This window comes from Mus caroli, chromosome 8 (assembly GCF_900094665.2).
Source record: "Mus caroli chromosome 8, CAROLI_EIJ_v1.1, whole genome shotgun sequence".
In the NCBI taxonomy this organism is placed as follows: Eukaryota; Metazoa; Chordata; class Mammalia; order Rodentia; family Muridae; genus Mus; species Mus caroli.
In genome coordinates, this window is record NC_034577.1 from 117136730 (window position 1) to 117153197 (window position 16468).

The window sequence follows — 16468 nt, forward strand, 5'->3', positions numbered from 1 at the left end:
CACACGTGTGTGCATGTACATGTGCATGTGTGTGTGCATGCTCATATGCACATACATATTCTGGAGGACAAACAGAACAACCTCAGCTGTCTTTCCTTAGGTGCTCATCACCTTGTCTTTTGAGGCAGGGTCTCTCACAGGGCTGGAACTCATGCCAAGTAGGCTAAACTGGCTGACCAGTGAGTACCATGGCTTTGCCAGTCTCCTCCTCCTAAGCATTAGGGTACAAGCATGGACCACCCATCTAAAAGAAAAATGTCTAATGATGACCTTTGAAAGCCAAGATGCTCCTTGTTCCAGGTGTTTATTAGAGTGTAACAAGTTAATACAAGACTGGGTGACTTAAGACAAGAACCTCTCCAGCACTTCTGCACCTTGGGAGCCTGCCCAGTAAGTACGGTCTACCTCCAAAAGGGTAGCAAAAGGCCAGGCTGACTAGCTAATGCAGGGGCAAAGGACCCAGCCACTATGACACCAGTCTTCTGGCCCCTCTGTATTTTCAGAGTCTTCAACTGCTTGGCCAGAGCTCCCTGCCTACCGAGGATGCTTGAGGGAGCTGCTGATCAATGGGGCCCCCGTCAACGTGACTGCTTCTGTACAAATCCAGGGAGCAGTGGGGATGCACGGGTGCCCCTCAGGAACCCTAGCACTTTCCAAGCAGGGAAAGGCACTGACCCAGAGGCAGGCCAAGCCCAGTGTCTCCCCGCTACTTTGGCATTGAGGGTTCCCAGACCTTGGGGTTTGTCTACACTTTCTATGAATAACAAGTCNTTTCTGGTTTACACTGTCTTTTTAGAGGAAAAGGACCCTCGCAGAACAGACATTATATTTATACTTTGTCCCTCCTGCCCAACAACTGTCAGTACTGAGATCTGAAATTAAAGTGACTTGTTTGAAAAAAAAAAAAAAAAAAAAAGACAAGAACCTCTCATGACTCAGGCAGGGCTCAGATGAGAGATTTGTGTAGTCCAGAGGACACCCACAGATACTAGTCCAGTGGATTCTGGGTTTGAAGTTTGGGGAAAAACCACAGCCCTATTTTGCTGTGTCACTGAATGATCGATCAGGAGGTTGGACTCCAATGAACTACCACCTGACACACACATGTGGCCTTCCCACTGTGGTTCAAGGTTCCCTGACTGGACGAGTGTTCCAGGGGTCAAGGTCAGCAGCTTCGGTTTTTATGTCCTTCCCTTAGAAGTCACACAGTGTTTTCTTTAATGAAGTCCACCAGTTGGGACAGTCTCGGGCAACCGGGTCTCGAGCACAGGAGACCCAGCTCTGCCTTTTAATAAGAGGAGTCTGAGAATTTGCCAACACCTGTGTTAAGGTCCCTACCTGCTGCATGTGTGTTTGTGTGCATGAGGAAGCCACCATACCTGGACACGCAGTATCACTATCATCTCAGCATCCAGGGCACTGGGAGAGTTGTGGGCTTCAGAGAAGGAAGAAGCACCCGATCCCCGCACACCAGAGACACTAGCAGGAACCGGTAACCCAGGCCCCTCAGGGGGAGGAGGCATCTTGAAGTGGCAGCAGCAGGGAACAGAGAGGAGGGTAACACTGTGAGGGCAGGAGGCCTCTGATGGTATATCCTCCAGGGAATGACAACCCCAAGGACAAAGAGGACCGGAAACAGGGCAGGTGAGCATAGCTTAGCATCTCACAGGACAGTGTGTGAGGAGGAAAGGACGGCTGAGGGTGGTTCTCAGAGAACCGAGCGCAGCTCTGTGTCTCAGAAAGCAAACACCCAAGGTGGTGGGTTACTGTTTCCCATAGAAAACAAGATGTGTTTGTCCTTGGGAGAGGGGAAGAAGGAAGAAATGGGTGACCAATGGGGAGGCTTTGAAATACAGACAGTGATGTGGAGGGATCTCTGAGGAAGGCAGGGGGTGAGATTATTCACTAAAATTTAAAAAGAAGAAGAGTAAATCTGTTGCACACTCTCTATGAATATATGATTTCTAAGAACGTCTGTTCAGTAGGCAGATGATGGAATTTTCCAAGTATTTAGATTAATTCAGATTTACTTTAATGCTTTCTCTTACTGATATCATCTACCATAGATGAGGAGTATTTTTTTTTAATATAAGAAATTGAAGCTACCTCTCTCCTCTACTTCCCCACAAACAGCTGCTGGAGGCAGTTCTACTTCTACATGTTAGTCTGCTTTGCAGACACAGTTCTGTTATAGATTACAGCATAAACGTTTCGCATATTTGAGATTCCAGACAGCCGTGCTTACGTCTGCATAGTCTTCAAATTCATCTTTAAAGATCAGATGTCATCCTGGCTGGGGAGCGGTTCAGCAGTCCAGGTGCTAACCACGGTCCGGGCAACTGGAGTCCATTCCCGGAGTTCATTGGAGACATTGATAATAATGATATAATGATGATGATGATAATAAATAAAATTTAAAGGCTTTTTCATCACTCATACCATTGAGGTACAATAGTTTTCTTAGCCATCCCCTATTTGTGTATATGTGTTCCTATGTGCCGGTACATCTATGTCTATGGAGGTCAAAGGTCAGTGTCAGATGTTTGCATCAATCCTCTCCATGAACTTGAGCTATCAAAGCTAGCTGACCAGCAATCCCCAGGAACCCTGCTGTTTCTATCCCCTTAGTGCTTGCTATAACATTTTTTTTTTTTTTTTTAAATTCGAGTCCTGAGTGTCTGACCACAAGTTTGGGTATCCAAGTACTTTACCACTAAGTCATCTTTCCTGCTCCCATTCCCCTAGTTAGGAGCCTTTAGAATGTCCCTGACTCTTGACTCCATGTGCATATAATGACAAAAATACACCTTTGTGTGTGGATGTGGTGGTTTGAATGGAAATGGCTCCCACAGGCTCATAGGGAGTGGCGCTATTAGGAGGTGTAGCCTTGTTAGAGGAAGTGTGTCGCTGGGGATTTAGCTTTGAGGTTTTAAATGCTCAAGCTGGCCCAGTTTCTCTCTCTCTCTCTCTCTCTCTCTCTCTCTCTCTCTCTCTCTCTCTCTCTCTCTCCTGTTTGCCAATCCAGATGTAGAACACTCGGCTCTTTCTCCAGTATCATGTCTGCCTGTGTGCCACCATGTTCCCAGTCATGATAATTATGGACTAAACCTCTAAAACTGTAAACCAGACCCAGGTAAATATTTTCCTTTATGAGAATGGCTGTGGTCATGGCGTCTCTTCACAGCAATAAAAACCTAAGACAATAGGTATGATGTATGACATGATATATAAGACAGGATACAGCTATGCTGAGTCTTATGTATGTGACTGTCATCCTTCTCTAGGAAGTGTCACAGAGTCAGGTCCTCCACCCCCACCCCGGAGACTCTAGAAGCACACAGCTGCACATGTCTATGCAGAAATGTAGAACCCAACCTCGTCCACCATCAGTTTCTCTGTGCCCTAGCGCACATTTCCATTTCTGTCTCCTGACCACGAAGTCCCTGAAGTTTGGGATATTGTTTAAGCTAAAATCCAGAAGCTGTGTTTTCCTGTTCCAGGTGGAGGTTGGGGTCAGGAGAGGTTTCAAGTAGCTTTTTAGAAAGGTTCATTGTATTTTCAATAGTCTGGACAGCAAATGGCTCAGCTGTCCAGTCAACAAGACAGAGGAAGACAAGATCTATCTGTACCCTTGGTATTTGGCTATAGTAGCTTTAATCAGGAGGAATGCCTGGGGGACAAAAGTAGCTAGGACAGGGGCTAGGGTGGCACGCGCGCGCGTACACACACACACACACACACACACACACACACACACACACACTTAGCTCAGGCCTGCTGACTGCACTGGGGAAGGGAAGAGGGAGCCAGGCAGCCTCCGGGTGGCCTGGCCAGGGTCTGGCGCCACCAAACCTGCACTTTCCGGTTTCGGAAGCCAGGTAGGGGGCGCGAGCAGCTAGCAGCTCCCGCCAAGTGGGTGAGAGCGCTCCGCCCGACCAACTCCCGCTACCTGAGCCGGCAACCACGTCACCGCCACATCATCTGGCCTCTTGTATTTGCACGAAACCAGGAAAGGGAGCGGCGGCGGGAGGCGCGGAGCGCGGGCGCCGGGAAGATGCTGCAGTCCCTGGCCGGCAGCTCGTGCGTGCGCCTGGTGGAGCGGCACCGTTCGGCCTGGTGCTTCGGCTTCCTGGTGCTGGGCTACCTGCTCTACCTGGTGTTCGGCGCCGTGGTCTTCTCGTCCGTGGAGCTGCCTTATGAGGATCTGCTGCGCCAGGAGCTGCGCAAGCTGAAGCGGCGCTTCCTGGAGGAGCACGAGTGCCTGTCGGAGCCGCAGCTGGAGCAGTTCCTGGGCCGCGTGCTGGAGGCCAGCAATTATGGAGTGTCGGTGCTCAGCAACGCCTCGGGAAATTGGAATTGGGACTTCACCTCGGCGCTCTTCTTCGCCAGCACCGTGCTCTCCACCACAGGTAGGGCCGCTGCTGCCACCTTACCCCAAACCCCGGCGTCCCCAGGCCTCCGCTGGGCGCATCCTGCGGTGGCTCGCAGTGGCGGCAGCCAGTGAGGTGACCTCGGAGCACGATATGGGTACAGCAGCTGTTACTCTTTGGGAATGGTCTCAAACACTCTGGACCTTGAGGCTGCAGGGGTCTCATTCACTTCTCCGTACTTGTGAGGAGCCGGTGGGAGCTGATGGGAGGGTAGGTCCCCGACATTTCTGTCCCGGCAACTGAGCAGGAAGGCCAGGAGATGAGGAGAGTATCCTGTGCTTAAGGAGCGGTCGCCTCCTCATGGCCCCATCCCAGAGACCCCAGGCCGAGAAACCTGGCAATGACCCTTGGATGGGTCACCTTCATGACTGTGACTCCCTTCCCTACTGTAGACCTATTACAGCTTCTTTGGATCTGTTTTGGGGACAGTGGTGACATCACTCTGCTCTCTGCAGGTGACCTCTAAGCAGAGAGGCCGATGGGGGTTTCAGAGTAGGAGGAAGAGTGGGAGAAGGGAAGGGAGTTTCACTTGACCTGGGCCCCACATGGTGGGGCTTCCTGAATCAGCAGTTACTTCAACTTTAGGTGCGTTGAGCTTCTCTTCTACTTTGAGGCTCCAACGTCTTCAAGAGGCTTAGAAATCCAGCTGAACATACATGCCCAGGGGCATAGCAGTTAGACTAGATGAAGAGAGGCCAGGTTTTGTCAGTGGTGGCTAGCCATGCGTGCAGGCTAGGAAGGACATAAACGGTGCACGGACAGCCAGAGGGACTCTCAAAGGGCCTCAGTACTGTGCCTTCTTCTTATGCATGAGATCCAATTTTTGAAATTGCCCCTTTTGGCAGGCACAAGGTCACACAGTGCCCAGGGACACTCTGGAATCCGAGCCTTGTGAGTTCTTGCCAGGAACAGTGTGTTATGCCCCTGCCCCACCTTTGCAAGTGACTCAATTGCACCTGGGTTACTCCAGCCGTTCCTTCTCCCTCCTCTCTACCTCTCAGGCTGACCCTTCACAACTTTCTTTGGGCTGTGGCCGGGTAAATTATCTTATTAATTACCCACTATTGTAAACACACAACCTCCAGCCAGATCAGGTAAATTTATTGTTTGGAAATCTGGGGTGAGTTCCTGAACTTGTAATCGACACAGAAAGAGTTCTAGGCTGTGTTGCGGTATTTTTAAAAACTGTGTTAAATGGATGCCGAAACAAGACAAACCTGTTGGCTCACTTTCCAGAGGAAAGTCTCCTCCTCCCCTGCTGCTCACAGTCCGGGCTTTATCTCAACATCACCCAGGCCAGTCAGGTCTTTTTGGATCCTATTTGTGTCAGAGTGTAAATCCCTCCTCCACCATAGACATGAATGTTTACATAAAGTTCACAACTGGCTCACAACGTTGGCTGAGCAGTTTGAGAATGAAGACTGCCCTTACCCTGCGGGCCTGGGAGACAGGGCAGGGATAGGAAGAGCCCAGGAGAGAAAGCATGCTTTTCCTAGGTGGCGTTTGTGGGCAGTGCTGAAGTTCTTGTATAATCGTGGTATCCTATGCGTCAAAAGCTGGTTCAGATCCCATTTCTTCTGGGGAATCTTTGTCTGTTTAATGTGAGCTCAGCCTCTAATGTTAGGAATCACCACAACTCCTGAAATATCCTCGAGAGGGGAGTGGGGTGTCTGATGTATGAGGGGAGGAGTGGGGTGTCGTGTTGGTATTCCTATTGCATTGTCCTTCGGAGGAAGAAAGTTTGTACTGTGGTATTGGAACAAGGGTTTATTTGAGAAAGGAGAGCAAGGGGCACTTAGGGATAAGCCAGACAAAGGAGACTCTCCGTGTATAAAACCAGCTGATCGGTGAGACGGTGGGTGTAGTGAACAGAGTGCTGTGAGTCAAAGCCCCTCCTCTCTCAGTTTTGAGCTGATGCCATCATCAGACACATTTGATTGCACCTCTGGTTTCCAAAATGGCTTTGTGGCAGAGATGCAGATGGTGCTAAGATTGGAGCTGGTGGGTTTCACCACTTAAGAAACTGTTCACTGCAAGAGAAGACCTCAGATGGCCTGCAGCCCCCCCCCCCCCCCCCCACAGTAAACTTTCAGTCAGTTGACTGTGATTGTCAGCTAGTTTGGCCCTTTCCTGCTTGGCTGGAACAGTAGGGCAGGTTTCACAAGGGTACATTTCTGCTGGCCTTGGGTACTGGGGAAGCTGAGGTAGGTGGATTGCTGTGATTTTGAGGTAGTAAGACCTTGTTTCCCACTCCCTACTAAACCCAAACCACAGCAAACCCCATAAAGATACCCTTGCTGGCTGCCATTTTAGCATAGGCTAACAAGGGCTTTTGTCAGTGTCTGCTGGCCCTCATGCCACCAGCTTCCATCGATGGAAGGAAATGGGTGGAATGTCCCCAGCCCTTTTAGAAGAGGCCTAAGGATAACAAAATTCCTCGCTGGTCTACAGTCATGCTCTGGATGTGTCTATTCTCTGAAGCTAAACAGGGTGAAACTTAGTGCTTAGATGGGAGGATCTGATTTTAATCTTCCTGGGTAGAGGAGACAAGATGGTTGCCTCTCCGCACTGCAAGTTTCTTGGCTGAGACACCACACAAGGAGAGGCATTTCCACACATTTGCAGCTCACAGAAGTGGCACAGCAGCCTCTGGCAATACACATGGACATTTCTACCTTCGGTGTATAAAGTGGGCTCTCCTGCCTACTTTGAATGAGGGTCCCTTAGAGGAGGTCTATTCTGAGACAAGAGGGAGGAGAACAGAGCCACAGCCTTCCCACATCTGCCCTTCCCACGAATGTGGAGGAGCAGCCCTGAATGTCATCAACCTTGATTCAAGTGAAACTTAAGGACAGCATCTCAAAATCATGTTAGAAATGAGGAAAGGGTTCCTGAGCCAGGCTTTTCCGAGGGAATGGGGCATGTAAGGGAAAGAAGAGAACATGGCACCTGTGCACCTTCTACACAAGGAAATCACATCTGGCTTCTTGGGGAACGAGAGATCATTATGCTAGTATCATCAATAGCTGTGTAAAACTTTGAGCCGTGTTATTCATTGTGTTATTCATTCTTAGCTCCCTCTTTCCCTCCCTCCCTCTCTCAATTCACTCCCTCTCTCTTTCCTCTCCCCCTTCCTCTCTCCCTCTATCACCCTCTCTCTCTCCTCATCTCCCTTCCTCCCTTTCCTCTCCCTCCCTCTCTTCCCTTCTCTCTTCCTTCCCTCCCTCTCTCCCTTCCCTCCCTCTCTCCTTTCCTCTTCCTCTCCCTCCCGTCCTCCCTCTCTCCCTCCTTCTGATGTTATGCTTTGTTCACTGCTGGGTCTCAAACTCCAGGCCTCACACTATGGTACGTGTTACGAAAGCACTAATTAAGCCCAAGACTTTGTTTGTTTGTTTGTTTGTTTTTTAGATAGAATCTCACTAGGCTGCCAAAGCCTTTTCTGTAGCCCAGACAGGCATGCTTTGAACTCCAGATCAACTTGTCTCAACCTCTTGAGTAGCTGGGGTGGAAGGCCTGGATCACCACCAGGCTTAGCTGCCATCCATTCTTAGGACCAACATGAGCGGTGGGTGAACTATGGGTTTGCTGTCTCCTGCACCCCTGCAGGCGGGGCCACAGCACGATGATGGGTATCCTGTAAATGTACCATTAGGAGTCAGACGGCGCACAAGCTGTCTCTACCGTCCATTTCTTCTCAATGTGTGGGTCACATGACAGAGTCTGTTCTGCCAACTGCAGATAAGTGACTTTTCCCACTTTAAGCCTCATCTAAGGCCAGGAAAAAAAACAGGTTCACACTTGTATTCCCTGTCCTAGAGAAGCTGAGGCAGAAGGATTGCTGAGAGTTCATAGCCAGCATCAGCTATAGAGTAGAACTCTGTCACACACACACACACACAATCAAAAGAAAAAAAGTGTCCAAGAAAGAATTGTTTGGGGTGTTTTGACACCAGGCTTTGGGTTAGTCAGAGCAACAACTACCTGATCACTAGTGGTTTTAAATATGGGGTGGGGACAGGTAATAATGGGTGCTGCCTGATCCCTTTTAAACCTGTTGTCAGTAGGGGGAATGTGTCATTACCCTCAGGCAGTGTTTATGAGCTGTCTAGGACAGACAGGGAACATTAGCGCCTGCTGTGCAGCTACGCACACAGCTTTAAGAGGCCTGAACCATGCTCCCCATATTTTCAAATAACTGGGAAAAGCAGCAAAAGAAAAAAATATTCTGAACACAATTCAAGCTGGCAACAATCCACTTTCCTGGTGTGTAAGAAGTCTACCGCCCCAGCCACACCTGTTGTTTCTATGTTCCTTATGGCTGCTCTCTGGAACAATTGAAAGGTTGTCATGGAAACCACAGGGCCACACACCCTAAAACACCTGTTCTCTGTGTCTTTACAAAGCAACTTTCATACACCTGTTAGGAATGTTCTGGAAGGAGCTCTGGGAGCCGCTGAGTGCCGTACACTTTTGTCCTCTTGCCATAAGACAGCTGCAGTGGTGTTCCTCACAGTTCCCTGGGGGCTGCTAAGCTGGATGTCACCTCTGAGATATTGATCCCCAGCAAGACTTCTGGGAAACCTATGGCTATAGGTGGGTGTCCCAAATTACTCAGACAAGTCTGTGACACACCCCCATACTTTCTGAAGGGCAACAAAGCTATGCGTCACTCTAGGATTATTTATCAAAAGTGAGTGCAGAACATTGTGCTGCATGCTGGTCACCCCAGCACTTCAGAAGTGGAGGACTGGGAATGCAGGGATAGCCTTGGCTATGTGAGATCCTGTCTCAACAAAACAGGACCAAATCAAAGAGCAGTAAATATGCCTTCTATCTAGAACGGGAATGAGAGCAAACAATGAACAAGACAGTCTCCATCAGCCAGGGTGGAGCTGTAACCCTGGAGGCAGAGGGGAAACAGCTTCTCTGAAGAACCATGTCGGTCTCTCTTTCTCTTTTTAGATTTGCCTTAAATTATGTGTCTGTATATGATTGTGTCTATGTATAATTATGTACAGATGAGTGCAGGTGTTATCAGAGGCCAGAAGAGGGGGTTAGAGTCTCTGAAGCAAGCAGGAGTTATATAGGTAGCTGTGAGCCCTCTGCTTAACATAGGGACTGGGAAATGAACTTGGGCTCTTATCTCATCTCATGGAGTCATCTCTCCAGCCCTGGTCTTGGTTTCCATCCACTGAGCTGTGTGGTTTTGTGAGCCCATGTAGGCTGAAGTGGGAAGGCATGAACGCAGGCAGCGGAAAGACAGACAGACCACGACGTACAAAACTAAAGTTCTAAAGACTGTGGGCTGTGGACCACATCACTTTCTCACAGTACAGAGGCGGAAGCTGAACCCCACAGGCTGAATGCTCTGCTTGGCTTACAGCCGTGAGTGACCAGGCTACAATCTCTCTTAGCCTCCCGCTGCAGAAGGTAGTTTCGGGTCTGACTAAGTCTCACAAACTCCCATGTTCAAGTCCTAACCAGAAACCTGGAGCATGGTCTGGGTTTAGATATAGGAGGCCTAGAAAGATCGGTAAGTGGAAAATGAGGACCCAGCTGGAAACCAGCCGCCTGGCAGCCAGAGACGCCTGAGAAGAAACTCCCCAACTCCTTGATGTTGGACTTCCTGCCTTTAGGGCTGGGATTCCGGAAGTAGAATGTCAATTTCCGGTTTAGAGCACTGGTCTGTGATCTTGTGCTATAATAGCCGTAGTATAGAAGCAGGGGGTCTTTTGTCTGGTTTGTGTTTGTTTGTTTCTTTGTTTGGCTGGTTGGTTTTTTGTTTTGTTGTTTGTTTGTTTGGCTGTTTTTTTTTTGTTTGTTTCTGTTGTTTTTTTGTTTTGTCCTTTAGATAGAGTGTAGGTGGGGCCGGAGTGGGAGGGGTGGGGGGGAGGTCAAACAAAGGAGCAGAAGAAACAGAAGTTTCCAGGGTGTGGGACTCACACCTGTAATCCTGGCAGTATGGAAGGGAAGCAAAGTGTATTGGTCAGGGTTTCTATTCCTGCACAAAACATCATGACCAAGAAACAAGTTGGGGAGGAAAGGGTTTTTTTCAGCTTACACTTCCACATTGCTGTTCATCACCAAAGGAAGTCAGGACTGGAACTCAAGCAGGTCAGGAAGCAGGAACTGATGCAGAGGCCATGGAGGGATGTTACTTACTGGCTTGCTTCCCCTGGCTTGCTCAGCTTGCTTTCTTATAGAACTCAGGACTACCACCAGCCCAGGGATGGCACCACCCACAATGGGTCCTACCCTCTTGATCACTAATTGAGAAAATGCCTTACAGCTGGATCTCATGGAGGCGTTTTCTCAAGGGAGGCTCCTTTCTCTGTGATAACTCCAGCTTGGGTCAAGTTGACACACAAAACCAGCCAGCACACAAAGCTAAGAAAAGAATTTCTAAGTCTTTGCTCTTGTAAGCATGGACCTCAAACAGGACATTACTCCTACAGAGCCAAATATAGATACAGATGACCTTGAGCCAAAACCACACTTCAGCATGCTCCTACTTAAGAACACTGTGTAATGGGGTTGTGTGTGTGTGTGTGTGTAGGGTTCTTGCTGTGCCATCACAAGGACCTGAACTCAATCCCCTAGCACACAGATCAAAAGCCCACATAGTCCATGCCGGCTCCTCAGGAGGCAGAGGCAGGGGGATTTATGGTATTTGCTTGTTAGTCAGTCTAGCCTCAGATGCAGTAAGAGATCCTGTCTTTGGGGGGGTGGGCGTCAAGAGGAGACAGATAAAGAGGACAGCTGACATCCTCCTCTGGTTTCTGTGCCCACAATGGCATGCACTTGCACATAGGTGTGCACACAAACATGCACACACACTGTATATGATAAATTCTATGAGAGCTTCTAGCCAGCATTAGTCAAGGAGAGAGAACAAAGACTTAGGCTTAAATGTATAAACCCGTCCCATCTGTTCTACATACATGAAATCTTTAGTGTCTCGCTATCTCAAAGGGTTTGTTTACCCTTTAGCCCCAAACTTGCTGTTTCTGTACCTATTTATAGAACTTGGAACATACTGTTAGAACCAAGTGGCCGTGGATTTCAAGGCAACTCCATCTTTGCTTTTAATAACAGAACTGCGAGTCCTGTTAGGAATAAAATCTTCCCTTGAGCCATTAGCCCATTGGGAGCAGTGAGGCCCTCAGGACACTGTGGAAGGGAGAGTATCTACAACATTGACTGGTGTTAGGGGGAGGGTCTGTGACCTGCAGGATACGATTGATTGACATTACCCAGACCAAAGCAGGTAGAGTTAACCTCAGTCAGTTCTTTGGACCTATTTTCACCCCCCACCCCAAAAGTTGCCCCCCAGCACAAGGCTGGCTTCAGGGATAGACCCACAGTTGACACTAGATGCTCTTTTGGCATGGTTAGAGTGTCGATCTGCTGGATTCTGTTTTCAAGTGGCATCCATAAATGGCAACTGCATTAGTGGCTTTTCCCATCACTGTAAGGGAATAACCAACAGAGGTCTCTTAAGGAAAGAATGGTCAATTACAGGTCAGGGTTTGAGGGCACGGTCATCCGGGAAAGTCTGATGGCAGGAAGTGAAGTAGCTGGTCACACAGTGATGACTCGGAGAGAGATAGATGATGGTCACACAGTGGCGACTCGGAGGAGAGAGATGGATGCTGGTTCTGAGGTTTTTCATTGTTACGCACTCCAGGACCCCAGCCCATGGGATGACGCTCCCTACATTTAGGGTAGATTTTTTTTTAAAGACTCAATTTTCCAATCTCTCTCACAGGCAGGCATGCTCAGAGGTTCTTCTTCTAGGGCATTTTAGATCCTGCCAAACTGACAATCAGGGTGAGTCATCACAATTACAGTCAGACCCTTTCGGTAAGGAGTAGGTGCCAGGGACCATCCCAGCGGGTATGGGGGTCCCTGGGATGTGGGTTCTCAAGGTCGGGTGGGTAAGGATTTGGTGGTGACAAACAGAAACAAACACAGAGGCAGTTTGAATTGGAGTGTATTTTGCAGCTCTCAGCCAAGGGTTTTTATACACAGAGAAACAGGTGTTACAGCTCTGAAAAGCTGTGTTCAGTGAAGCAGAGAAATAGAACAGACATAACAATATCATTTGGTACATCAAAATACAAAATCATTCAAGTCTTATAACTTCAAAAAAAAGGTGTTTTCAGTAAAACATCCAGGTAGAACGAATATTGTTATGATCATTTAGTACATCAAAATACAAAAATCATCTATGGTTAGTGGCAAATTCCCAAGAACAAGCTAATGAATGTGTGTGATCCGTTACGATTTAACCTCTAGTTCCTGTTCTTCTGTACCTCTTCAAAACATAAATTTAAACTGTTTCAATTCTTTCTAATTAAGGCTTTCTTAAACAAGATACCAAAACCTACTTCTGATGAGACACGTGCAGCCATATAAAATATTATTGTTGGGAAAGTTTATATTTATCAATACTATCTTATACATGATTTATAAAGTGAAGCGCTGGTTTTCCCGGAGATGAGGTCATGTTTAGTGACTCCATTTCAAGGGATGGTTTTGTAGCCATGATACTCGCTTAAGATCTTGGCCTAGGCTATCAGGAACATCTTGTATATAGGAAAAGGAATAGAAAACATAAAACAGATAAGTAGCCAAGAGATCTACAGCTCAATAATTTTTCTCCTGGGAAGAGTTCCACAACCGGTTCCAGGAGGCCTCTCCCTTTTGAGGTCAAATGCCTCAGCCTGTGGAACTTGTCACACAGATCCTTACTGGAGGTGGTGTGGCAAGTAGGGTCACCCAGACTCTTGCAGCAAGGAGCAGAGTCACCCAGACCCTTGCAGTGTGGAGTAGGGTCATTCAGACTCTTGCAGTGTGGAATAGGGTCCACCCCATCTGTGCCCAGGTGGTGAAGCACATGGTGTTTGAGTGTCTTGTTTTCCTGAACCTGTCCTCTGCCCTGGACTCAGCTAGGCTTTTATCCTCCCTGTTCATTTTAGGGAGACTGTGACCTTGCTGTTGGTGGTCAGTTTGCCAGTGACCTGCTGCTGGGATGTGACGCTGGCCAGAGATCTATAAGAAGGTCAGGGGTGGGGAATTGGGCTGGCAAGCTTGTCTGCTCTTTTCTAGTGCTACATACTGTGTTTACACACTTAAGTTTGCAAAACTAAGGTTACATTGACAAGGTCGGGGGGCTTCCACCATACAGCTGCAGCTTTCGGGGCCACTGTTCAGTCTTTACTCAGTTACAATTCTGTAAAACTTCTTCCCATGTTGGGCAGGCAGTGTACAATTCAGGCCCTTAATTATGTGAGACAAGCCTCTGTTAAGCTACATGCTACCTTGATTTGGATGCGTTTCTAATGTGGCGTGGTTAGAAAATTCTGCCATATAAATGGATGTTTATTAGTAGCAGAGAAAATTAGAGGATTCACACAAATTATTCCTAAACTTTTGGAAATTAAAAAAAAAGATTTAATTGTGATTATCTGTGAGTGCCTGAAGATTCTGTTCTGGCTCCCTTCTTCCTGTCTGTCTCATTTTGTTGTTTTCTCTCTCTCTCTCTCTCTCCTTTACCTCCTCTCTCTTGTTTACCCCCCTTTCTCCCCTTTCTCCTCCTTTTTCCTCTCGCCCACTCCCATTCCCCCTCCTTCTCTCTGCCTCTGTTTCTCTGACTCCCTCTGTCTCTTTGTCTCTGTCTCTCTCTTCCTCTGTTTCTTTCTCTTCCCCTCCATCCCCCTTCCTTCCCCCTCTCCTCTTGTCTTCTCTTGTCTTCTCTTGTCTTCTCTTCTTGTACTGGGACTTGAACCCAGGACCTCACATCACCCAGGACCTCACATCACACATTCTAGGCAAGCCCTCTGCCACTGAGCCGTCTCACTTCCCCTCCAGAGGCCTTTGCATGGGCCACTTCACAGATTGAAGGAATCTTTGCTCCTCAACAGCTGCCTTCCATCCCTTAGGGCTTTCTATTTTTCCACCCACTATTCCCGGCACAGCCTTGGTTTGGAATAGGAACAGGGAAAGCGAAATGTCTTAAACCAAAATTAAAAGGTTCCAGCATTCCTGTGACCAAAATTCTTCAAGCGCTTGAGTACCGGTTACCAAGGTACTCAATTATTTAAAGAACATGGTTAGGTGGATTAAGTTAATTAAAGACACAGGAGAAAGCTGTTCCCAAGCTGCCTGCCTATGTGTCACTGTCGAGTGGCTCCCAGAGGCTCTGAGCTAAGAGAAGGGCCCCTTCACCCTCTACCCGCCATCCTCCACCCAGGCCCTGGCAAGTACCACAGAGGCAGCCTGTGGACTGACTGCACAGCTCCAGATGGGCCTCCTAGTGGGCATGGAATGGCAGGGTCCCCTGCAGAAGGGAAGGGTGTGCTGTGTGGATGAGCCATCTGTCACCCACACCGTTCTAGCTCATCTCCTGCCATGTCAGAGCAGTTGAAGCTTAGCAGTCCAAAAAACCGTGAAGACAAAGAGAGACTGAAAATGAAAAAGCAGAAGGAGCTGGTCAGAATGGAAGATGATACGAGTCCACCTTCTTTCTTCTGGCAGTAGAGGGAGCTGAAGGAGGACAGCCTGAGGATGCCTCCTCTTGTCCCACCGTTTCCTGGGACCAGTCTCCTGCAGCACACAGGCTGTCAGCTCCTCTCGGCGATGGTGGGGTCTGTCTGCAGTCCCTTCTGAGTGTCACTGGCAAAGACCATGGGAAGGACACAGTGAAGTTACATCACCAAGAGTCAGTCTGGTTGATAAAGGTCCAGCGTGATTTCACAAAGAGTGAGACTAATTTTAGTTAGCTAAGACTAACTCCAGCGTGATTTCACAAAGAGTGAGACTAATTTTAGTTAGCTAAGACTAACGGCTAATTTTATTTTGTTATTGTCACTTACTTAGTTTAATGTAACTTTTTGAGATATGGTTTCAGGTGTCCTCGGCTGGCCTTGATCTTGCAGCCAAGAATGACTTTGAACACCTGATCCTTTTGCTTCTGACTCCTGAGTGTGGGGGTCACAGGCAGGAGCCACCATACCCGGTTTATGCAGTGGGACTGAGCCTAGGGATTCCTGCGTGCCAGGCATGCACTCTGCCGACTGATCTACATCTCTACCCCTTCATGTCTCGTTTTAAGGCAACGCTGTGTTCAGAAGTCTAGAAAGATCAAATGCAGAGCAGTAGGTATGAAGGTATCCAGCTGGGGACCAAGGTAAGGGTAAGGGCTGGGTCATCTCCAATCAGTGTTTTCGCCGGGGCTCACTGTTCCACTTGGGCCACAGGGGCCTATTTTCTGAATTGGGTTTTTTTTTTTTTCCTATTGAGTTCACAGTACAGAGACAATCACGTAATCTCCAAGAGCCCCCACGGCACTCTGCAGACGGGAAGAGATGCAGAGGCAGGTTGAATGAGGCCCCTGGCACCGTGTGGGACTCTGTAGGACTTGATGTGGGTGGCTGTGACCTGAGCAGCAGTCTTGGGGGGAGGGAATGGCATTTGACTCGCTGACTCCGGTGAGCTTGGGCTGGCGAAGCGGAAGGAGGCTGTTCTATTGGGACATCTGCGCAATGCGCATGTCCAGAGGCAGGCATGAGGCTGCCCATAGAGAGTGAAAATGCAGCCTTCGGGAGTCCAGAGTCCAGAACTACCCACGCCAACCGCAAGAGCAGCCAGGTGCAGGTGCAGGGCTGGGCCTTGACGAACGAGCAGCAGGAGTCATTTTGTTATCTGATGCATGGCCTGACCTACACGCTATCGAGGACAGGGAAAGCTAAATCAGGCAAAGCTGGCTTCTGCCACACTGAACTAAGGGCCTTGCTCTGAGGAGACTGAAGAGACAGAAGAGACACTGATCACAGGCCCTGCATGTGAGAGGTCAGAGAGGTGGGATTGGAGGGGCCAAACTGTGCATAGAGCTTCCCTAGGAGAGTCCTGGCGAATGTAAACAGAACATTACACTCGGTGGGTTATTTTAGGGTCACAGTCACCTGACATCAGTGGGCTGCTTAAAAGGACCAGAAGTAGTGAAAGCACACAAGAAAGGACACTTGGAACCAGTG

The 16468-nt window shown here is 48.6% G+C and overlaps 1 protein-coding gene and 1 long non-coding RNA gene across 2 annotated transcripts in view; both read left to right on the forward strand.

The window, feature by feature from the left end:
• Window positions 1-356: 356 nt before the first annotated feature.
• On the forward strand, window positions 357-894 carry LOC115031770. Its single transcript, XR_003837436.1, has 2 exons — window positions 357-390; window positions 504-894. It is a non-coding gene; the product is annotated as an uncharacterized LOC115031770 (long non-coding RNA).
• Window positions 895-3765: 2871 nt separating this feature from the next.
• The window catches only part of Kcnk1 (potassium two pore domain channel subfamily K member 1), a 33783-nt gene continuing 21080 nt past the window's right edge, over window positions 3766-16468 (forward strand). The window contains exon 1 of the mRNA XM_021170139.1: window positions 3766-4409. Coding sequence (XP_021025798.1) covers window positions 4055-4409 — 355 coding nt within the window. The 5' untranslated portion in view covers window positions 3766-4054. The remainder of the gene's footprint in view (window positions 4410-16468) is intronic.